This window comes from Psittacula echo (assembly GCF_963264785.1).
Source record: "Psittacula echo genome assembly, chromosome: 8".
Taxonomy (NCBI): Eukaryota; Metazoa; Chordata; class Aves; order Psittaciformes; family Psittacidae; genus Psittacula; species Psittacula echo.
In genome coordinates, this window is record NC_137744.1 from 22,918,647 (window position 1) to 22,943,398 (window position 24,752).

A 24,752-nucleotide genomic window follows, 5' to 3' on the forward strand; every position below is an offset into this window, starting at 1 on the left:
GGTGGGTTGCAAAGGTGATGTGGTCCAGCTCACCTGTGAGGGGATGCTGTGCCCCTGGGCATCGCACAGACTTTGCCAGGAGGAAAAGAATCCTTTTTAGTGACTGGAGCATCACCCAGGGAATGTTGTGAGCAGTCAGCAACCAGGGGGGAGTTAGGAGGACAAGGAGAAGATTTACCCCTCCAAAATGTCTGTATTAGGCAGTAACAAAAGTTGTCTTGGGAACAGATGGATTTGGCAGAATTAAGTAGAAATAGCTTGTCCTGGGAAGGGAAGTTGGCCTCATCCCATGAGATATGTAAAGATAGATGTGTGCAATATATAAAGATGGCTCTGCAAGTCTGTGTGTGTAAAACAGCTCCCCTGCCTGGCTGTTGCTGCTGCATAACCTGCACTTGGCTTTGCCTTTCTGTTCTCCCTTGGTTATTTCTAAGGGAGAGGAGGAGTCTGTAGTCCGAGCCCCAGGGGCAGCCCCGGGTTTTCCTGCACCCTGCCTGTTTGATGGGTAGGCTGGGATTCTGCACTGCTTCCCAGCTACCCAGCCATGCCCAGGTGCTGCAGGAAAGTCAAGATGAACACAGGGTGTCCCTTGATCTACCCAGATCTGTAACTCCTTAATAGCTCCTGGCTTGCTCTGCCACTGACTTATCCTCTTGGCAGGGGTTTTTGGGTGCCCTTACCAAATTGAAGGCTTGTGAGACCGCCCTCTACTGTACTAAATTCAGCTCTGAGGCCTCCAAGAGGGATGTGGAGTCTAGAGGAGGATGTGGATGTGAGTCTAGAGGAGGCCATGGAGATGCTGCGAGGGCTGGAGCAGCTCTGCTCTGGAGCCAGGCTGAGAGAGCTGGGCTGGGGCAGCCTGGAGAAGAGAAGGCTCCTGAAGGGGAGACCTGAGAGCAGCTCCAGTGCCTAAAGGGGCTGCAGGAAACCTGGAGAGGGGCTTGGGACAAGGGCCTGTAGGGACAGGGATTGGGGTATGCTGGGGCTCAATCTGTGCGTGTGCTGGAGGACAGACCAACAGCAGTTAAAGCATTTACAAGATTGTGTCTTCCCACCCCTTATCACGGTGATCACTTCTCTGCAGATAGCTTCAGGCTACCTTCTGACAGCGCTCTGCTCCATGTAGTGCTGGCCTGGGGATGTTCCTCTGGCTGCTGAGAGAGATGCTCTCAAATACCTGCTCGACTTCCCAAACACTCCTTCCGCAGGTGGAAAATGTCCCTCCCCACATCCCCGGCTGGATTTGGCTGGCTCGAGGCCACGTGGCTGCGTGCCTTCCACTGCCCAGCCTGCAGGCTTGGCTTGTCCTGCTGGAAACTAGCAATATCTATTGCGTATGGCTCTGCTCAGCCTTCAGCAGCGGTGCCCTGTGCTTGGCTCTTGTGTCGGTTTCATGCAGCAACTTTCCATTGTTTTTTTGCTGTTTTACTGAAAGCTTTAGGACTTTTAACTATCATTTTTGCAGCAGCACTTTTATATTTAACTATTTTTGTTATTTGTTTCCAAAGAGGGTGTATGGAATGCTTGACTGAAGCAGGGATAGCAGAAACATTACAAGACATTCATCCTGTCCCAGGGTGAAAAATGGCAAGGCCAAATGTCAGCTAGTTTATCCCAATGGAAGAGATGGAATCGTACCAACTAAAACCACGCAATAACTTGATTCCTCTGTTTCTGTTTCAAGTGTTTGTGTTTGTTGAAACATCTCCTTTTCCTGAAGATTTGGTCAGAAGTCAAGAATTCTTTGTCACTGACCAAATACAAGCTGAAAGATGGAGAGGAAGTCACATGAAGCAGTTGGATGGAGCTCTTAATTGAGTGGCAAGTTCATTAATTCACTTTTGACGTCAGCAAAAACGATTTAGTGTTTCTTTATTGACAGACTGGGAAATTATCAGTGCCTTTCAGAGATGAGCTGGTTCACAGCATCCTTCAGCTGCTGTTTGTGCTGCCGTGGCTCCTCCAGGCCTCGCACTGCACATAATGTATACATTGTGAAGGGTTCTTGTACCTTCTGTGCTGTGACTTGCTCCAAAGAAACCGTAAATCCACAACTGAAGAACTGAAATATATCTATTATAATGTTTGCACTTTGAGAGAAGCTACTCATATGCAACCCCCATCTACAAAATCAGCAAGGAAAGCCACTGGGCATGTTAATCCCAAGCTCCTAGTTTTCTGGTTTCCATTTTTAATTGTTTTTAGCAACTTTTCCAGTGTTGTGCTCGCAGGCTGCAGATTCAGGTCCCTCTGAGCAACTTGTATCTGGGATCTTTAGGAGCTGACTATCTGCTATCTTTAGGGTCCATTCTGACCCAAAGCAAAGAATGATGTACAAGTTCTTATGAAGCAGGATCATTGGAGGGCGTGTAAATCCCAGATATCCTCATCTCCGTAAGTCAGATGCATCGCATTCCCAGTGTGAGCACACCTTGGCCTAAGTCCTCTTTTTGGAAGCCCAGATCAGTGCAGATGAGACTGGTTCTTGGGCTCCGTATAAGGTGGCCGGATGAGGTTGAGGGGTTGGAGACACACTGAAGGTCAGACAGAATGATGCTTCTGCTCCTTTGAGAATCTGTGGCTTCTTATCAGCCCCAGATGTTTATAATGCCAGTCTGCTGGCAAAGGGTTTACCCTCTAGTTGGGTTGTGAGTTTGAATAATAGTGTGTGTATCAAGGAGATCCTTTGAACAGTGTAATTTGGGAGCTGATGCAGCTTTCAATGGTCACCAAGTGCAGCATTTTACATGACTGAAGGCATCAAACCAATTTCAAGCGTGCAAAAATCTGCCCAGTTGCAGTAGTGATAGTCACAGTTATCTTTAAAGGATGATCAGTCTGGTTTTGGTGGCTGAAAACACAGGAATTCTTCCAAAGCTGGGAAACACAATTCCCGACTTGGATGCAAACCTGCTTTTTGGTTTTTGTTGCGAGTGACAAAATAGTTGAACTGGGTTTCTTTTTAAGGGACCACAATAAAGAAATATTTCAGACAGAGGCAGCCCAGGTGCTACTTGCTAATGGACCGACAAGATAACCTTACACTGATAGTCAGGGCATCGTATCTGCGCGGGTTGTTGTACAAAGAGAGGTTTGTCTATGAGCCTGATAACAATATAACGTGTTGATTGACTTTTCCCATAGGAGAGGGTGCCCCTTTCATGAGTGGCTTGGCTTTTACTAATACCTGACTGCAGGTAAGCTGATAAGAGCGATTATGGGGATGCAATAAATGAGGCTGTAGAGTGCAGCCCTGCTCAGCCTTGCGGGAGAGGGTTCTGGCCCTGGAGCATGTGCCCAGCACTCATGTTGGTGTGCCAGCACTCAGCTCTTAAACATCACAGGGACATCATCCACTGGCACAGGGTGCCCAGAGAAGCTGTGGCTGCCCCATCCCTGGCAGTGTTCAAGGCCAGGTTGGACACAGGGGCTTGGAGCAAGCTGCTCCAGTGGAAGGGGTCCCTGCCCGTGGCAGGGGTTGGAGCTGGATGAGCTTTGAGGTCCCTTCCAACCCAAACCACTCTGGGATTCTATATCTGCTTATACTTCAGGGGTCTTAGACCACCTGGGCACCCCTGAAGGGCATCAGACAAGGGCCAGCACTATAACTGAGCTGCTGCTCAGTGATACTACTGAGAAACCACAGCCACCAGCTGAGCACTAGACTGGGGTCAGCAAGATTGGGATCCTATGGCACACACCACCATGGTGCTGGGGATTTGGCTATGGACAACGACAAGGATTGAACAGGAGGAGCATCACACAGCAAGTACACCCAAAGGTTACATGCAAAGACCCAAGAAGACAAAATCACGGAACTAAGGTCCATCAAGGACCATTTAACACAGCTTGGCTCAGGATGAGCTTGACATGTGTCTGCTCAAAGTGTTTTGGGGATATAGAACTAAGTGAATAACAGACACAACTGACATTGCACCAAATGGCCCTGTCTCACTGAGAGTGGCCTGGGATCTCAGCTGTGGCTGCTCTGTTATTATCCAGCATCTTGCCCTGAAGGAGATGTCCAAAAGAAAAGATGGTGTTTGAGTTCAATCATGGAAGCCAGCACTCACTGGAATACTTCTGGGTACAACTCTCAGAGAACTCTTGAACCCTAAAGGAAAGCAGATGGGAAATGCTGAAGTTCTCCAGAGCTGCCTTAAAACTCCTGCCCTCTCCATTCCCCTGTTCAAATATGAACCAATGTGTTTGTTTTCATACAGGACATTGTGGCAATGACCTGGCAGGGCGAGTTACAGCATTGCATTATGGCAGCAACTAAAGGCTCTGGGGTGCTGGTGTTTACTTAGATGTGGTTGAATGAGAGCTCTTACACGACAGCAATCTCGTTACCCAGGATCAAACAGGTTCCTTCTTGCTGCAGACAGCAGCACTGCAGTCTTGAAAATGAGTTTTTACATGTTTCCATCAATATAAGCATATATGTCTATACGCTACTCAAGCCTGATTAAATGAGGCAGTGACTTAATATCTGGAAGATATCTGCATCTTTCCAGACAGTGATGCTCCCTGGAAAGCCATGGGTTGTAGCCTTGTTGGAGGAAGAGCCCCTCACCTGAGATGCAGGTCTCAAAATGCCATTAATGGAGATACCATGCTGGATTTGTGCACAGGCCTGATCCTGGAGCCCAGCAGACGGTCTCCAGCAGAAGGAAACACAGATGTACAGAAAGCAGTCTGTCTTTTTAGTCCTTGCCAAAAAGTTATTGGAAAGAGGGAGAAGGATGCTCCTCCGGAGATATCTCTCAGGACTCAGTGTTTTTAATCCACATTTCTGCCTCTCTGCTTCCCAGCCCTTGCTTTGGAAGTGAAAATGGTGTGTGTTTGGCTCTGGCCTGCAGATCACTCATCAGTCAGGGTATTACCAGGACACGATCGGTTACTGAGTCAACACTGCTCTGTGTGTTCCAGAAAGGGATTCATCACCCGTCAGGCAGAAGCTCTCCTCAACTGTGGTGCATTAGCCCTGACCTGTGCGCGCACATCTGCCACAGTAACATGAACTGAACCAGATGTGTCCATGGAGTGCTGCCTCCCCCGTTCCCAGGAGGAGCTCAGCCGAGCCCTGACCCCTTGTGCGGCTGTGAGCTGCAGGAGAGTTGTCCTCCTTCCCAAGCAGTGGCTGCTGGTGGGCTGTGCGCTGCCTCCACCATCCACTGCAGGAGCAGTGCCAGGGATGGGGCAGCCACAGCTTCTCTGGGCACCCTGTGCCAGCGCCTCAGCACCCTCACAGGGAAGAGCTTCTGCCTTATCTCCAACCCGATCTTCCCCTGTTTCAGTTTGAACCCACCACCCCTTGTCCTCTCAGTACAGTCCCTGATGAAGAGCCCCTCTCCAGCATCCTTGTACCCCCTTCAGACACTGGAAGCTGCTCTGAGGTCTCCACACAGCTTCTCTTCTCCAGGCTGAACAGCCCCAATGTTCTCAGCCTTTGTATGGGAGGTGCTCCAGCCCAACCTTTTAAGGCAGGTTGGAAACTTTCTGATGGGAAGACTTTGTTCTGCAGAATGCCTCTCTGCTGCATCCGGGATGCAATGAAGGCCGCTGGGCTTTTGGATGGGCCTGTTCTGTTTTGGAAATCAATTAAGACATCTTTCCCTGCTCCTGCAGTGGGAAAATGCAGCTACAGCCTGACTGCCCATGCCACAAGGTAATGCTGTCAGCTTCACTCCAGCACAGCTTCTGGTCTGAAAGTCCGCTTCAGATGATGGTTTTAGTTATATCACAGGAAAACATGAAATGCAAGTGGATTGATTTGACTTTTTGCAGTGGGATGTTAACTTGCCTTATTGTTAAAACCAGCACAAAATCTGGATGGGTTTTGCCTTTGTTCAGCTTTGGAGCAGTAGCATATTCCCCCTTTTCTGAGGGAATGGAAATCTGGCATCTTGACCAGCTTCTGTTGGTTCAGAAAATGTCTTCAGTTGCATTCAGGGCTCTCCAACAACCTCTTGCTGTCTGCTCCTGCTTTTCCTGCATTCTGCTTCCCACAGGACCGGCGACGATGCTGTGCCCTTCTCTCCTGTGGTATGCTGGCTCTGCACCCACTGCAAGCTTGAATGCAGACCCAGCAGTGCCTCTTCTTTCCACACCTTCCTTCCTCCGAGGGCCTTTCTTTGTATCCTATCTCCGAGCAATCAGGAGCCAGTGCCCAAAGCACTAACTTGGGTCTTACTCTTTGATGCTGAAGGATCCTGTGCACTGCTGCGTACCCAGGATGCAGCTGCATCTCTTGGCTGGCTGTTCCCTTGGGGGTTATATGCCATGATGTTAGGTGTTAGTTACATGAGACATTAGGCAGTTCTTCCCTGTGAGGGTGCTGAGGCGCTGGCACAGGGTGCCCAGAGAAGCTGTGGCTGCCCCATCCCTGGCAGTGCTCAAGGCCAGGTTGGACACAGGGGCTTGGAGCAAGCTGCTCCAGTGGAAGGGGTCCCTGCCCGTGGCAGGGGTTGGAGCTGGAGGAGCTTTGAGGTCCCTTCCAACCCAAACCAGGCTGGGGTTCTGTGTGCAGGGATGTATGTACTATGGGGCAGCTACTGCTGGCTGCCATGGAACCTCAGCTGGACACACTGCCAGGGCCTCTGTCACCCTCTCAGCCCAGCACAGCAGTCCCAGCAGAATTCCTAAGCTGTAATTACACCTGCAATGTGATACACATCCTTCTTCTCTTTCTCCGCGCCCCCCCCCCCCTTTTTTTCCTCCCTCCTTCCTGTTTTAATTCAGTATCTCAAGTCTGTGTAAAATTGTTGGACTCGGAGCTATTTTGGAGTTGCTTGTGTCCCATGGATACTGGAGATGCTTCCTGTATGGGGAGGCAGACATCTGCTGCAGCCTGTTTTCCGACTCCTCTGTGTTAGGCAGGCTGCAGTTGGCAGGTGGGAGCTGGTGGTTATTATCAGAGTCTGAGTAATATCCTCTGCCTCCCCAATAACTGCGCCGGCTGCTCGTCCTCTTCTGGTGCTATGGAGATCACTGCAGTCAAAGGTAAATAAGTTGTGTGCTCCCCAAAGTGGCTGCAGAACACAGCCTGCAAGAGCTCTTCCTCTTCCCTTGACCACATAAATCATCTGTTAAGGCAAGTGCAGGGAATGTGAACAAATGCATTTCTATCTGAAACACTCTCCGCTCCTCTTCCCTCTAAGGGGAAACTTCCCCGCTCATGCTCCCACTTGTCAGGGAGCATCTGCTGTGCTGCTGTCACCTTCCATTCCCCTTCCTGGCACTTGCAGCTTTGTTTCTGCTGTTGCAAAGATGAAAAAAGGGTCAAGGTCCAGAGGAGGCCATGGAGATGCTGCGAGGGCTGGAGCAGCTCTGCTCTGGAGCCAGGCTGAGAGAGCTGGGCTGGGGCAGCCTGGAGAAGAGAAGGCTCCTGAAGGGGAGACCTTAGAGCAGCTCCAGTGCCTAAAGGGGCTGCAGGAAAACTGGAGAGGGGCTTGGGACAAGGGCCTGTAGGGACAGGCCAAGGGGAATGGCTTTAACCTGCCAGAGGGGAGACTGAGATCTCTGGTGGGACTTTCCTTGCCTGGTTTTGATGGCAGTCAGAAAGCTTTATCCTGGAGGTGCACGTGTCCAGGGCAGTTGAGGTCTCACAGCTCTTGTAGGGATGGAGGTCCTGAATCTGCCCTCTCCAGGCACCTCCTTTCTGGTTTTAGTTCCCCCTTCCTACTCCTCCTTTGCTTTATTTACCCCAGAAAGTCTGGGGAATGCTCTCCAGCCTCTCCATAAAACAAAGCTGGATTGTTTCTTCTGGGCCTTAGACCAGTGCCCCAGGTCTGCTGACCCTTGTGTTTCAATGACTGAGTAGCCAGCTGGTGGGTCAGGTTTTGATCTTGGCAGCTCAGCAGTGTCTTTCTCTCTAATTTGCTTCTCTCAATGTTTTTAGTGGCAGCACTGAGTGGCTGAAGGTGGCAGAGATGGGGTGGCACTGTGGGCAAAGGTAGGGCTGGTGCTGGAGTCCCCAGCGACAAATGTCCCACACACATAGGATCACAGCATCCCAGCCTGGTTTGTGTTGGAAGGGACCTTAAAGCTCCTCCAGCTCCAACCCCTGCCACGGGCAGGGACCCCTTCCACTGGAGCAGCTTGCTCCAAGCCCCTGTGTCCAACCTGGCCTTGAACACTGCCAGGGATGGGGCAGCCACAGCTTCTCTGGGCACCCTGTGCCAGCGCCTCAGCACCCTCACAGGGAAGAGCTTCATCTTTCACACAAACAATTCCACTCAACTCAGTCCTCGGGTTCCCCTGGATTGGACACCAGTGAAGCATCGTGCTGATACTGCAGCTTCTGCTGGGCCAGGCTCTTCCTGCCATTAGCAGACATGAACTGGGTCTGTCGTACTTAGTGGCCTTAATGTATGAAATCAGGCAGCAATGCTCTCGGAAGAGCAGTGCTGGGAAAGGGAACAGAGCGGGCTGGAGGTTTCCAATTTCTGCTAGATCAGGCCCCTGGAGATCCGTGTGATCTGGTGCACTGGAGGCAGTGCTGTTGCAGTGACTCATAAACAGATGTGCCCAATTTACATTGCAGCTTAATACCTTTGTTTAAAAACGCAGTGTTTTTTCAAGACAAATGTGTTAAAGCAGATGTTTCCAGTAAAACAAAGACTTGCGTGATTTACAAACAACTTCCTACCGCCAGAACTCATTAGAAAATGGGGGGTGGTGGGGGAGGATAAAGAAGAAAAGGCTCTGTATATGAACAAAAAGATGAAGTCCCAAAATAAGGACATAGCAAGGAGGTATTTCCACACATTGAACCGAAAGAACTGCGCTTGCATTGGAAAGCAGAAGGTTTGAGAGTGACTTCAGTTAGAAGTAGCAGTAAGACTAACCCTGACCAGTTGTGTACATTAAGGAGCAGAAACCAGCCTGTAGAAATGCTTAACCAGCTCCTGCAGGGTACAAGGTAACTGTGGCCATGGTGTGGGATCACCCAGAGGTTCCGAAATCACTTTATCCCATTGAAACCTACCCTGGAGGATTGCACTAACCCTAAAGCAAAGCAAACAGATGCATCCGCTATAGCAAGCCCTGCTCCAAGGAATCCCTACCTGGGCATCCCCCTACCGCATCCCACAGCAGGATGGGATGCGCAGGGGGATGCTGTCTGTGCCTTGACCTGCAGCTCAGGCTGTCTGGGGCCAGGGTGCCTCAGCATGGCTGTGCCCATTCACCTGCTCCTCACAGGTTTTGGGAGGCAAAGGCACGTTTGTGCTGAGAAACTCTGGTTTCTACGGACCCACTTTCCGCCTGGCTGCACTGCGGGGCTGCCCAGCATTCACGTTACATACAACTTGACACCCCATGTGGCCTTAATGGGTTTCCCAGGCTGCAGCTGCAGCACAGTCACCAGTTTTTGGCAATCCCCCTTTGCCTTGCACAGGTATCATGGGTTTTTATGCACTTGTCACCTACTTCATCCAGGCTACTCTTGCTAAAGAGACAGCGTCAGATGTTTGGGGTTGGCAGGCTCGTCTAAACCCATCCTTGCTTGGCACCTGTGGCCAGGGCAAACGGCTCACCCAACATCTGCTAGGACATGAAGGCATCCAGCAAGCCTGAATGGAGCAAAACAGGGGTTCAGAGAGGGGTTTCCTGCTGTGCTGGAGCATCGCAAGAGAGGCCTCTGGAGCAACCAAGGTTGAGGCACATGAGGAAATAGCAAGGGTGATTTAAGGAGCTTCTCAGCACATGGATGCAGGATGTCTCATCAGGGCTGTCAAGGTCATCGTTAGGAAAAATGACCACTAATGGCAGAGACCTCTTGAGGTGTCCTTAGGAACAGAAATTGAGAGGGTGCACTGGAAGGTGGCTATGGGACAGGACTGCTCCTCACCCTCCCTGCTCCCTGGTGTGTCTGGTTTCCATGTCCTGTGTCTTGCCATAAAGAGCATTTTCAGAGGAAAACGTTGATGGCTTCACAGGGAAACTTGCAGGGATGTGTCCGGAGGAATTAAAAGCATCCAAGGAGCAGAAGGCCACTGCTGTGGAGCAACTTGGGGCAGTCAGGTGCTTGTCCCAGCTCACCCATCAGTGCTTATGAAGCCCCATTGCAGCCTCAGCTCAGTGTTAGCCACTAAGTGAATGAAGGCTGCGCTTGGGGATGTGAGGCTTCGGTGCTTAATTAATCTCTGCAAAGCAGAGAATATAATTAATATCTGGAGTGTGCTTTGAGCCCCTTGGGTGCAAGGCAGGCACTGTGCTTTGCCTTTCCAGAGCAAAACCATACAGCTGGGTGTGTGAAAGTCATCACTGGCTGGTACCATGGGCTGTGCGTGGCCATCCCGGGATGGCTGCTCCTCCTACCGCAGTGTTCTGGAGTCTTTTGGTCTTTGTTGGTTCTGAGTCCTAGGCAGATGTAGCCCAACACATCTATTCCCTCCATGCTCCCCAGCCGGTGCAAACTGACCTGGGGACATAGAGCTGACCTCAGACCTTAAAAAGGGGACATCTCCATCTGCTTTCCTAGTGTTCCTACACAGGCTTTTGTACTTTCTTCCTGAAATACCTTTATTTTCCAGCCATTTCTTCAAACAAAGAGGGAAAATCGCCACTAGTTGCTTAATGCTGGTTTTACATTAAACCAACCTGCAAAGACTAAGCAAACTGGATTAAAAAAAAGACCCTACAAAGGGTATATTTTGGCAGCTTAAGGACAGGCAGGCAAATTTCCCTTGTGATAGCTATAACGCTTGTTTTCTCACTGTCAGCAGTGATTTGGTGGGTGTTAAACATAAAGGAGAGGCAAACAGATCGCAGGTACGGTGAGTTCCAGCACCATCAACTGTCCTGATTTCAAGAAGATGCTTTTAAGCAAGTCTTTCAAATCCCCTCCTCATTTCCCAGGCATCAGGTGTGGAAGTGCCGGAGTTGTTCCCTGTCACACGCCGCCCTGCCGCCGTGCTCACGCTCTGGGGGATCTGCAGGCGTTTTACACCACTTGCCACCGAGCAGTAACAGCAATAAATTAACACTTTAAAAGCATCAATGCTTTATTCCATAGGAGCCGGGCAGGACGTTTGGAAGGGAAAGAGATGTAAATAGAATGAAATTCTTAAGCAAGATTATTGATATGACAGGACTAAAGAGCTTGGGATTCTGTGAAAAGTGCCTCTTTTCATCCCTTTAATAAGTCCATTACTTGCACTCGGGAATATTTTAAGGTCCTTTTCATGCTGAATCTGGAGTTGAGCATGCTTTGCATTTCAAGCTTTGTCTATGAATCAGGAGAAGCCAAAGTTATTTCTGCTTTAAAATAACAGGAGCAGGGAACAGCTAATCTCTTTTCATTCGGAGTCCTTACATTATTTTACTGGACAGAGTTTGTGTTGGCTACAAAACAGGGCATTCACCAAATCTATGAGAAGGAATTTAGGCTAAGAATGAAGCCGAGATTGCAGTATGCATAAAGGCTCCTTCTCCTAAGGCCATTAAGAAATTCCAAATCGGAGCTATTTTGAACAGTGACATTAAATTAGCCTTGCTAATTCCAGTAATTCAAGCCGATAGCTGAGTTTACAAATCTACCAGATGAGGCCTTCCCATAATTACAATCTCAATGTGCTTTTCAGCAAAGGTGAGTCGACACAAGTTAAAAAGATAAATAAATGAAAGGGGAGAAAATGTTCTTTCTGTTCTGGCTTTTGAGATGAGTATCTCCAAAGGGCAGTTCACTGACTGTATTGCACCACTAAGATGTCCCCTGCCCTGGACTGGTGAGTTCATTTTGCCTCTAATGTGTGAGTGAAATGCAGAAAAGAGACGGGATTTTCCCCTGCTTTGTTTTCCCTCTTGCATCTTTTCAAAGGAGCATTGATGCTGCTGCTGCTTGTAGCTTGGGGTTTAGTTGTTTATTTACAGGTAGTAATTCCTACAGGGAAAAGAGAGAGTCTGACTGTGTCACCCTCTTTTGTGTGTGTGTGGGGAAACCCCAACCTTTTGGTGGGTAAATTCATGTTAGAGCAGGTGGAGCAATGATAAAAAGCAGCAACCCCCTTTATGTCATTATAAAGTTGATTTCCAGATCCCAACACAACATTCCCAGAGCAATGCAGAGGTTTGGAGGATATGTTTTCAAAGCCATAAGGCACAAACCCATGAAACAAAAATTGAGTGCGTTATTTAAAAGGGTGTTAATTTTATTAGAACTGAGCTAAGCTAATATAAGGGCAAATGTAAGTATTCACATCAGCGCTTAACTCGGGCTGCAACGTTCATAAAATGTCCTTTTGATCAAGCTCTGAGTGTTTTGATCCTTATTCTATGAACATCATTCAAAGTGACCTAACTGTAGCTCCAAACAGGCATCTGCAGCTGCAGAAGTCCTTGAGCAATAACAGGTCAGGAACTTGAATGTGTGCTCTGCTGGGAATGCTAATATTGCAACCCTCCTTTTTTTTCCTGTTCCAGCACAAAAACTCTCATGAAATAACAATTCCCAACAGAAAATTCTCCTGCCACCATTGCCTGTGGATACTTAAGTCAAATATTAAACCAAGCACTGATTTTAATCTCGCCGAATAATAACGCCATGGCTGCTAAATATTTTGATATCATCAGCACGTGAGTGGTTGGCCATTTTCCCATTGATATAGTTGTCACCATTGGCACAGCCAAGTGAAACATCTTGATTTTTAGGAGCCCACCCTGATTTCAGATGATGTTTTTCTGTGGGGCACCCACAGGGCTGTGTGCAGTTCCTGACTGCATGGTCCTGCAGAGCCCATCTGGAAAATGGATGGAGCACAAAGCTTGCAGGAGCTATCAGGCATCTCCTCTCCCTGATGCAGGCAGATTTCCCGCCACCAATGCATGTTGCCCATAGGCTTTGGTCCATGCAGCAGATAATACCCCCAAATGGTTCTTAGGGCAGAATCAGGGGCTGGAGGGAGCTTCTGTTGCGCCCTGAGGCTGTGGTGATGGCCAGGGAGGAGTGGGCACAAGCTCATCTCTTTCTTCTGGGAGGCTGGGAGGGGAGGGAGGCTGAAATGCAGTTCTTGATTTCCAGGAAACTCTTTATCTCTAATCTCTGTAATCCGTTTGAGAGAGGATTTTGTATTTTTCAAGGGATTTACAAACTGGATTATGTAGCCTTTTTATTCTGATTTTCCACTATGATTGTGACATTCCTGAGAGTGAGCCGAGAATGAGATGTTAGGATGGAGCTGAAGGCATTCATGGACTTGGACCTCGGAGCATTCTTGCCTTGCCACCTCCTTGTGTCACTGCTCTCAGCTGGATGATACTGGGTTTCCCATCGGAGCTGCCACTGCCATCCAGCTCTAGCGTTCAGCACCATTGTTCTACCGGAGCTTTGGGACCAGGGCTTGCTCTCGGTCCAGGAGGGAGGCAAGGAGCAGGAATGAGCCCTGGTTTTGCAGCTGGGTTTAATTCAGGTCTCTCTCTGCAGCCATGCAGAAGGCATTACAAAGCTAGGTCCTGGTTTCAGGATACAGCGGCTGTTCCTGGGGCTCCTTCCAGCACAGGGAACATGACCTGAAGCTGTTAAGTTCCAGCCTAAGAATTCAACCCTTCTTTTGCTATATAAAGTAGAAAGCCGGGTATGGTGATGTTTCCCAGGGCCTCCTGCATTACCCCATTTTTATCGGCTCAAGTCACTTTAATATTGGCTTAATGCAGGGCCAGGGTTTGGTTTATTTCTTTATTTATTCTAGCAGCTTAACACAGTTAAAAAGCCACCAGTGCTGGAGCCTCTCAGCTCCCTTCCCTTGGCAGCTGCCTCACCTCAAGCCCCTGCTCTTTTCCCCTGGCATAGGGAGCTTTGCTCCCCATCCACACCAGTGATCCCAGGCAGTGAAACAGCACAAAGCTCCAGGAGGCACTTTGTTCACGTGGGTGCTCAGGGAGCAAAGCGCCAGCTGCCTTTGATTTCATTTCTTCTGTACAAACATAAGTCAATGATGGCTGTCCAGGAACATCTGAGCGTAGGCATTGCGCAAAGACCTGGTTGCCTACTTGAAGCATGAATGCCACAAACCCACTCCACGGCCTTGGCCCCGTTCAAGTCTGGTTTCTGCACACAGTGAGTCACGAAGGAAGATGTCAGATGTTCCTGAGTGCCACCATGAGTTTTCTAATCAAGCATTGAGAAATACCCTTCTGCCTTGAGGGCTGCTTTTAGCAGCTGGCATCTGGAAGGCAGGGACCATTGCTGTTCCCAGCTGCCTGTCCTGGTCATATCTAGAGAGCTTTTAGGGGAGCAAATATGAAGGAGAACATTTCAGTTTGATGTGATGATGCTGTTTTCTGTCATTAGAGGCAATGTATGAAGCATTTCATTCTGCTCTGCTATCACTGGGAGTGTTACCTCCCAAACTGAAGACTGTCCTGAGATGTCTCAGGTGATAGCAGAGTGATCAGAAGGAATCACTTTGTGGATTTAGATCTTTAGGGTCTCCAAAGAGGGAGAAAGTGACTCCATGTCTGGGTGGGCTGAGGTACATGGGGCATCTGCAGGAATATTGCTTGAAACTTCACTTCCATTCATACTCTTCTGTTTCCAGTTTTCCTCTTGACTCCTGCCTCTGTAGATACTGTTGGCTGTCAATGTTTAGCTCGCTCTTTTCCAGTGCATCTCTCAAGAGTTCTTTGATGCAGCAGCTCTATTTCTGGGCAGTCCAGCTGATTATCAGACCAGGACATGCTGCTTCATCATCAAAGCACAAGGACTCCAGCTCATCCAATTAATAATGCTAATGAGATTTGTTAATTTTTAATAGGTTACATGAGCGTGTTTTGCTAAACACACTTCTGTGGCTCCGCTCTGCGAGCACAGTTCAGAAACCCTTTCACTTGCTGCCAAAGGGAAGATGATTAATGCAATTGCAGACGCCAGGTTCTCTTCAGGGTAAATCTAGAGCACACCAAGGAGCAAAGAGGAATTTAATGAGTATGTTTTCAAAGTAGATATAGCCCACGTTATAAATGATAGCCCTTCCTCGCCACCAGCCTCTGGCCAAGGTAGGGTAGAGGAGTAGTTGTTTGAATATGGGTCATGGTGCAGCCCCTCTGCCTGGACCATGTGATGTGTTGGGGTTTTGGGGGTGTTTTGTCTCTTTTCCCCATCAAAAGCTTGCGGGTGTCTGTGGATGAGACTTTAGTGGTGGTGCTGGAGGTTGGGGAGCCAGGGTGTGTGTACAAGCTGCCTCCCAGAGCTCGCATACCCTGAGCAGCACCCAGTTGTACCCTTGGCACGGGGCTGAGATGGAGCTTCCTCACCTCTCCATGTGCATGACTTGGTCCCCCAAATGAACCTGATTTCTGCCCTCTAAATTGCTTCAATCTGGGGGAACTTCTCCCAAACCAGTGCTGGTTTTGTAGTGATGCCTGAGGGCCTCAGGTCAATGGCAAACACTCTTCGCAGGCTGCGGGCCAGCAGTGCCAAAAAGGCAAGCAGGGGGGGAAAAGTCTTGGTTTGCAAATCAGCAATCCCAGACCCAATTCCCTTGGGATTCTGCCCAGGAAGTTGGTTTTACCTCTTGCTGCCGCGCTGTGCCAGGCTCCCTTGGCCACGGTGCCAGCAGCAGCAGGATGATGCTGTTGAGCTGGAGTTTTCCTTCTGTTTCTTTCCAAATCCATCTTGCCAAGAGCCACACCTCTTAAATTGCTGTGGAGGAGGTGGAGAGGCACAAGACCATGCACATGCTGCACATCCATCGTGGTGATCTCGCAGCCGTGCCAACACAAGCACCGTGGCCAGCCCCGGCTCAGAGTTTAATTACACGCCGGGGCGGCCGCACCTATGGCTGGGCTGTTGTAGCTGGTTGTGCAAGAGCACAACTGGCAAACCTGTTGGTGCTCCAGGTTTCTAGTGGTAATAAGCCAGGGGGCAAAACCTCCCTGGTGAGATGAAGCCGTGCTTGGCTCTTTGGAAGCGTTCAAGGTGTTTTGGAGAAGCAGAGAGCTGGGGATCCCAGCTGTACCGGGGCTGTGTGTGCTGTGTAACGCTGCGGATGGGTTCCGATGTCTTTGTGGAGGCAGGGTGTGTTTGGAGTATGAGCTGTTTGTATGAGAAGCTGGGTAACTGGAGGCTGAGGTAGGCAGAGCTTTCGGTGTTCCAACAGGAAGAGTTTGGGATGAAATCGGATTGTTCCAGCCTTCAGGTGTAAACCCCCGTAAGAAAGAAGTGGTTGGTGCTGTAGAGGTGGAGAGAGTTGGGAGCCGGGATCTCTGGAGTCACAGGCTCTTATGCTTTCCCTTGGAACAACTCAATGGTTTGGGCTTGACTCAACCATCTCTACCTTTAAGAAATCCAGCCTTGCTTTGGAGACAGCCAGAGTCTACTGCATCCACTGGCCGCTTGTTCCCCGCACTGCTGAGGCTTGCTGCTTACAACTAAATAAAGCAACACACCCTGGAGGTTGTAATTCTCGTTGGCGATGCAGCGTGTGCTTCCCTAGAGCAGTCCTGAAGGGCAGAGGCAGGCAGATGTTCACAACTGACCACGCAAGCTGCAGGAGCTTGCCAAGCTGCCCTACTTGTCCCTGACATTTCTGCTCCATGTGTTTTGTGCTGATTGGAAACAATCCATTCTCTTGTCCCTTCAACCACAGAGTATCCATCATCTGCAAACAAGGGCCATCACCACGTCCCCGCAAGCGCTTTGGCCCACTCGGTAGCCTTGTTTGGTGAGCACACACTGCTGGGCATGATGGTTTCACCTGAGGGGGATCCCATCGCACCCTGCTGCTGCAAGGGGCACCAGCAGAGCTATCAAGTGACATGGCAAAGTGGTTTTCATGCTTGGCCATCCATTATGACTCTGTTACTATATTGGGGCCATTGCTGGAGCCATCTGCCTTGGCAGGCGTGCAGCCCAGATGCCTGCCTGCGAGATGACATTCCCTGGCTCTGGGCAGCAGCCGAGCCAGCCTGCGGGAGCCAGGCACTGTTCTCTCGGAGGTCATTTGCTGCCAGAGGGGCATTTGCTGGCAGTTCTTTGCTGAAGACCGTGTTGTCCTTTTAGGGGTGAGAGGGGGTGTTTGAGGAGGCAGCAGTGGCTTTGGCACAGGGATGCTGCCCTAATGCAGCCTGTGCACAGTGCTCATCCTCCTGGGTGCTTCTTCACCAGCTGCTGTGGGACTTTCATAGCTTTAACCCAGCAGAGGGGAGACTGAGATGAGCTCTTAGGCAGAAGCTCTTCCCTGTGAGGGTGCTGAGGCGCTGGCCCAGGGTGCCCAGAGAAGCTGTGGCTGCCCCATCCCTGGCAGTGTTCAAGGCCAGGTTGGACACAAGGGCTTGGAGCAAGCTGCTCTAGTGGAAGGGGTCCCTGCCCGTGGCAGGGGTTGGAGCTGGAGGAGCTTTGAGGTCGCTTCCAACCCAAACCATTCCATGATTCTATACCTTAATAAACCAACTGAAATCCAACTTCCCCCCACTTCATCCATCTCCAAAGCTGGCTTTTAATGATTGCTGCCCGATAAGCTTGTGCAGTCACTGTGCTGAATTCTAGTCCTAATCCATGGCGGAACGCTGCCGCTTTACCTTGCAGACATGGGAAGTGTGTGTTGCAGGGCTGGCGGCAGGTTTTGTCCTCCACACTGCGAGACCATTGAAGCTTTTGCTGTCCTGGAAGCCCGGCACAGCAGCTTTGTGTTAGAGGGGCTTTTGTTACAAACGATGCTTCCGGAGGGACCGGCTTGTGTTTGACTGGAGACCTTTCACCAGCTGTGTAAGGACTCCGGGAAGCGGCCAGGCACGCTCGGCTCCATGAGGAAAGGGGGGGAAAAGCAGAGCTAATGATTGACTATTATTTTAAGGGGATTATCTAATCCGCAGCCCAGAGGACAAGAGGGGCCAGAAGGAGTGCAGATTGACTATGTAATTAGTGCAGCTTGTTGGGAATACCCTCTGGACTCTGATTATAAACAGAAACAGATTATTCTAGTTATCCCCCCCCCCCCATGAAAAAGCCTGTGCAGGCCAAAGGGTCACTGTGTAGTAGAAGCTGCTGTAAATTAAGTGGGTGAGCAGCGCTGGGGCAGTGGAGTGTAAAGGCAGAGTTTTGGGTGGAAGTGACTGAAATGGTGTTTGTGGGAGGTTAGTTTCTGTGACCCCACCACCCGTCCTGCAGCTCCATCTGTGGTGCTAGGGCTATGGGAGCAGGATGTGCAGGGATGCAGGAGCGACCTGGACTAACCAGGGATCCTAAGCTGGAAACCATAATGGAACCTTCTCAAGAAGTACCTGGTTAGGAACATTTGCAAATTTGGATTCCTGGGCTTGAGATATGATTATTATTGTTATGTATTTGTAATGTTGCTGTTGCCTGGACCTGCTTGTCTCTGCCTTGGGTCTGTAAGAGGCTTATTTTCCTTTCCTCCAATGTACCAAAGGTCATTAGGAGTGAAGTGAAAGGGATTTGCAACAGTTACTATCCATTATTAATACAAAATGAAAGATGTATCCATCAAGACTAAAAGTACAATTGGGTGCAAATTAGCCCAGAGAAGGAAACAATGGCAGGAACAGCGACAACAAATGGCACACCCAAGCACTAAACTTCTGAAGCAGTTAAATGAGGCTAGGGAACTAGCTCTCACATCATTGATGACAAGAGGGTTTCTGTTCAATTTGGTCAAAGAGAATGAATGAGAGAATCACCATTCGCATGGGGGTGGAATGCTGTGATTTTAAACATTGCCCTTACCCAAGTTCAGGTGAAATCTCAGAATCTGAAAAATTCCCAGGTAAAAGATGGTGTTTGAAGCAATCTGCTTGGGACACTTTGGCTGAGCGCTTCCAGCACAATGGAGCTGCTGCATTGCAAACTGAGCAGGAGCTCCCATCTCATAAATTACATTGCAGAATGAGACTTAAAGGGGAACGTCAAAACCCTTTGTGCTCTTAAGGACCTTGCTGAAACACTCTTTTGTTTCAACTTTCTTTCTAAACCGAAGGCAAGAAGAGTTACTCAGTTCCCCCGGAGTTTTCTAGCTTTGCCAGGATGTTTGATAAGAGACTATTCTGCCCTAAAAGCTCTGCTGATGGGCTGCAGATCGCTGGCCTGGAAGCCTGATTGTAGTGTGATCCCCTGGAGCATCTTTTAGGTTTTAGGAGTGTGTGGAGGGTGTAGAAACACTTTCCGAAGCATGCTAGGGCAGGCATCATTGCCCTGGTGGAACCTTGTATCAGCTGAGGGGTCTGCTGTAAACCAACCAACCGTGGAATAATCTGCTGTGATTTTTGTTAACTCAAAATCACTTATTCCACAGAAATGAGCTTCGGAAGCAAAATGATGCAGCCAGGCTGCTCCCAAACTGTCCCAGAGCCTGAGCATCCTGTGTGCCGGAGGGATGTGCTCTTTCTGTGCTTGGAAAGCAGCACAGGACAGGCAGTGGTGGCCTCCTGGAGCATCCCTCTCAGGGTGGCACCTTCTGCTCTGCCCACGGCTGTGCAGCTCTGAGCACAGCAGCGCATCTGTACTCTTGACAGTGGGATTGAGTGCGCCCTCAGCAAGTTTGCCGATGACACCAAGCTGTGTGGTTCGGTTGATACACCGGAGGGAAGGGATGCCATCCAGAGGGACCTTGACACGCTTGTGAGGTGGGCTGATGCCAACCTGATGAAGTTTAACCATGGCAAGTGCAAGGTCCTACACCTGGGTCGGAGCAACCCCAGGCACGGCTACAGGTTGGGCAGAGAAGAGATTCAGAGCAGCCCTGCGGAGAAGGACTTGGGGGTGTTGGTCGATGAGAAAATGAACATGAGCCAGCTTCAGTGTGCGCTCGCAGCCCAGAAAACCAACCGTATCCTGGGCTGCATCAAGAGGAGCGTGACCAGCAGGTCGAAGGAGGTGATCCTGCCCCTCTACTCTGCTCTCGTGAGACCTCACTTGGAGCATTGTGTGCAGTTCTGGTGTCCTCAACATCAAAAAGACATGGAACTGTTGGAACAAGTCCAGAGGAGGCCATGAGGATGATCAGGGACTGGAGCACCTCCTGTATGGAGACAGGCTGAGAAAGTTGGGGCTGTTCAGCCTGGAGAAGAGAAGGCTGCGTGGAGACCTCAGAGCAGCTTCCAGTATCTGAAAGGGGGCTACAAGGATGCTGGGGAGGGACTTTTCATCAGGGACTGTAGTGATAGGACAAGGGGTGATGGGTTCAAACTTAAACAGGGGAAGTTTAGATTGGATCTAAGGAAGAAATTCTTTACTGTGAGGGTGGTGAGGCACTGGAATGGGTTGCCCAGGGAGGTTGTGAATGCTCCATCCCTGGAGGTGTTCAAGGCCAGGTTGGACAGAGCCTTGGGTGCCATGGTTTAGTGTGAGGTGTCCCTGCCTGTGGCAGGGGGGTTGGAACTGGATGATCTTAAGGTCCTTTCCAGCCCTACCTATTCTATGATTCTTCAGATCTGTACTCTTCATCGGTACTCTTCAGAAGAAAATCAGGAAGGTTGTGGGCAAGGGGAATCACAGGTTCTGTGAGAATCTCCTGGAGAAGCCAGGGTTCACCAGGCGGGTTCTGCTTGCACCTGGCCCTTTGTGTGTGTGTGGATGTCTGCTCCCATTCAAGCATTTCCGACCCTCTGTGATGGCCTGGGCTGGCTCACTTGTCACGCTACCATCCTTCTGCCTTTGTTTTGCAATGTTTGGCTATTTTTGATTAAGAAATACTGCCTGTTTGCCTTGGCAGTGCTGCTCGTTGGATTGATGCGGCGTTCTTCAGCTAGAGTGTTTGTTCAGCCTTTTGGATGCTTTCTCAGGGGTGGGGTGGGATGATCCAAACCTATCAGTATGCTGCTGACCCATGGGGGCTTCTGAAAGGCTTGAGCCAGGGTATGTTCTGATGGAAACCACCGCCTTCCTCCACTTGAAAAGGCCAGGCTCTGGGGATGAGATGAACTGGCTTAAATGAGTCCCATCCAGGAGAGAAACGTGGCTCCCAGAAGGAGACTGCAGCAGCATGAGAAGGGGAGTGAGGGACCCATTGCCTTAAGTGAAGCATGGGGACACCCAGTCGGTCCAGATGCTTGGCAGGTACAAATGCCTCAGGTGGATCTGGCTAATGGATGTTAAAACAACTTGAACTTTTTGTTCTTGGCCCTGGTAATTGCTGGTTTCTTGCCTTTCCCCATGGTCTCTCTGGACTATTTTATTCCTCCCTGTCCCTGAGAGACCAGGGTGACTGTGACCATTAATGCCATGCTCCTCTGCCAGGGCTGTCATAACCTTTATACTGAACATGGTTTGGGCTTGGAGCTCTCGTGCTTCACCTCAAAGTCCCCATGTTGCAACGCCAGCATGCCTGTGGTGCGTGATCCATTCACATTCCACACTCTCCAGTGCTTTGATGAGGTGGACAGGGATGGGATGGATGTGTTGTAAGTGCTGCAAGGAGCATATTTTGCACGCACTTCACTAAGACTGCAGAAATGCAGAGCTCCTCATGTCCTCCAGCCGGGAGGTGTTTGGTGAGCAAGCTCCGGGGCTGGCTCTGGGTTTGGGGGAACTATGTGGGCTCGCCTGGATTTCCTCACTCCTGCTGTCCTGGGGACTCTGGCATTGGTGGGAGCTGAATGTGCCATGTGTTGGGATGTGACTAACACTAACCACCTCTCTCCTTTTCTTCCAGAGCTGGCATATGACCTGGATATGGATGACACCTCTGCAAACAAGCAGCTTCTAAACCAGCAAAGCAAAGGTGGTGCCACGATCTCCAACAGTGACCCCAGGAATGCAGCCCCCAGCCCCGGGCCTGCTGCTGCCATCACCCTGCTGCTGCTGCTGGGCCACAAGCTGTGAGCAGTGCTGGTGGCATTGCTCCATGTCCCTTTTTTTAATGAGGAAGACATTTGGAACCTCTTCTGGAATATATGCACATTTCCAAGGACAGAGCAAACGACTTGAGTGGGTTTTATAAAGGAATCTGGTATCTTCCCACAAAAAAACCCCACAACTAAAAGGGGTTTGTTCATGGTAAATGAGTAAATACGTAACAGTGCTTTTTAAAGATAATCCTGTTTAATATAAGAAGGTTCGTATTCAATTGAGTTCCTCACAGGTGTGGAAGACTAAGGTCTCCCTGGCTGTTCAGTCACAGACCGTATTTCATCTTGAGTCATTTGAATGTGCGTGGGGCTTAGAACACCTACGGTTTATGAAATGCTCTCAGCAAGTATCAGACCCCTGATCCTACTTGACTTAATACAGTTTTTGTCTGTAGTTCAAGCAGGTTTTGTACTAACTCCAGTTTCAAGGCTCACCCCTAGGAATCTGGCCAGGCACACAATACAGAGGGCAGGTGAAGACAGGGCAGAGAGAAAGTCAGACGTGCAGCAGGAAGAAAGATGCTGCAGATGAGGAGTTGTGGTGCACCAGGATTACCGTGGAGGTGTGCTCCCGTGGGCACCAAGTACACCTGCATTGTGGCAAGTTGAAGGTGATTTTGCTGCTCGCATCCCAGCCAGGTCCTGCAAAGCCCTTCAGTCCCCACAAGCATCCCCATGGCCTGTGCAATGCCCTGGTTGTGTTCTGCAGAAGAGGAGCACCTCCTTTCCCACGGGAAATCTGCAAACAGAGCTCCAGCCAAAGGACAGACAGCATGGAGATACACGCCGTGCTTTACAGGGATGAATAACAGCATCCAACTCATTGTGCTGCAAGGGAGGAAAAGAAAGGGATTTGCAGAAGCCCAAGGCAGATGAGACTCTTACTCATGTGTTTCTTTGCATGTTACTTTATTTAAGCTATCTCCGAAATAAAGATTGATTGCTCTATAAAGGGTGTGCTGGAAGTAGTCTCCCATGTGTGCAAGGTGATGCTCTGCCTTGCTCCTGGCGTGGGCAGCCTGGAAAAGCCAACAGTGCCCGGCTCAGGGACACCATGGAGAGGCTTGAGCCTTGGCTTAGCCTCATTAAAAGGATGGGCCAGGGCCAGGGAGGGTTTGGTTTGTTTCCTGGCCAAAATTGTTATGTGTTTCTGTCTAAGATGCTGCCTTTACTAGAATGATTATATCCACAATATCTTAAGCCACAGTGTGTACCTGCAGGCGTGCACGCACACATACACACATGCGTGCTTTAAGCATGTGTGTGTCTCAGACCTTGTTAAAAGCAATTTCATGTTTAGGAGAAAGCAAATAAATCCAAACCACACAATCAGATGGTTTGGAGAGCAGAAGCTTTGCCCAGCCTGAGTGGTGGGGCTGATCTGGTTGTCCCTGATTTAAAGTGCTGGGACTGTGTGAAGTGCTTCAGGAGCTGTGGCAGAAGGAGAGCTGGCTGCTCACCCCGCTCCTCTGCATGGGGACCTTCACTTCCAAGTCACTGCTCCTGATGGAGAGGAGAGGATTTGGGCTAAGCCCCGGCGTGACCTGCTGGTTAATGGTCAGAGAGCTGGATAGGGTCTGGGTTTCAAAGCCCTCGTATCCCACCTGCACTGGGGTGAGTGCTGGGACTGTCAAGGCATGGATGGATGAGGCCCTTAGTGACGTGGTTTAGCGGCGGACTGGGCAGTACTGATGAACTTAAAGGTCTTTTCCAACCCAGCTGATTCTGTGATTCTATGGATGTAGATGTGTATTTGTGTTTTATATGTTCACAAACCAAATTGCAATCCCTCTGTCTCTCAGGCCCTGCTCTCCCCATTAGCCCTGCTCTCTGCACAACAGCTGGCTGTGCCCATGAGCCTCTGCTTCACCAAAGGGAATATTTTATTAGCACCACTTGAATTTCCATCACTTCTTCCCTTCTGATCATTTTCCTTTCATCCCTCTGGAGCACTGGAGGTGGGAGCAGGATGCTGGGTTTGTTGGGAGATTATGTGCTCCCTCTGCCTCACCAGGTACCATCGCAGGGACATTCTCTCCTCTGTGTTGGAAATACTCTGTGTGCTGCTGCTGCCTTAGATAAGCAGCAGGATGGGATGGTGGCACTGGCTGTTCAGGCTAGCGTGCTTTCATTCTCTCCTAGGGTGATGGTGTGGGCTGTGCCTTGCTGTGTGTCTCACAAAGCCTGACTGCATCACCACAGAGGGATGCTGATGCTTCTCAGCAGAGACCCCTCTGTAGCGTGCTGAGCCTGGTTTCCCATTGCACAGACATGCTGTTTAGCAAAGCTACGCTTGTTGGAGACTTTGTTATGATAAGAGATCACAAAAAATACAGCTTTTGAGCTTGTTACCTGCCAAGTTTATAACGTAAGGCATTATAACTGGTAAAAACAGCTGCTGAATTTTACCCTGCAGTGGGTTTATGTGCATGTTTTAACAGGGTTTTGGCAACGGATGCCATGGCCACCAAGATGGAATAAAGCTGGCGTTCAGTTTGGGCAGTGTTTCATTCCCATGTCAGGAGAAATAAGGAATAATTGTTCCCTGTTGGTTTCTCTACACCACCTCTGCTTACTGTGACCTGCATTGGCATGGGATGTCTTCATCAGAAGATGGGCACTGTCACCTTCCTTGGACACATGTCCCTGGAGCCTTGTCCCAGGGCTCGCAGGTTTAACACTAACACAGGCAAGATTATCTGAAGTTTTCTTTTTCAACAGTAGTAGCAGTAATAGCAGCAGGAGTGGTGTATATTAGCATATGTATTGGTAATGAGTATACATATCATCTAGATGATAAAGTGTTTCTATGGGTCGAGGTGGTGCGGGATGGAAATGTCACGGCTGTACTCCCAGCACCATGATAACGTGGTGCTGTGGCTCCAGCACTGGCAGTGGCCGCGTCTGGCCAGCAAGGCTATCACCAGTGTTAATACCTGCCTGGT

The 24,752-nt window shown here is 49.8% G+C and overlaps 1 protein-coding gene across 1 annotated transcript in view; it reads left to right on the forward strand.

Moving 5' to 3' along the window:
• GPC3 (glypican 3) overlaps positions 1-24,752 on the forward strand; it is a gene marked incomplete at both ends in the record, with an annotated part of 144,239 nt that overhangs the window by 116,416 nt on the left and 3,071 nt on the right. Inside the window, one exon of the mRNA XM_080624486.1 lies at positions 21,612-21,777. Coding sequence (XP_080480612.1) covers positions 21,612-21,777 — 166 coding nt within the window. The remainder of the gene's footprint in view (positions 1-21,611; positions 21,778-24,752) is intronic.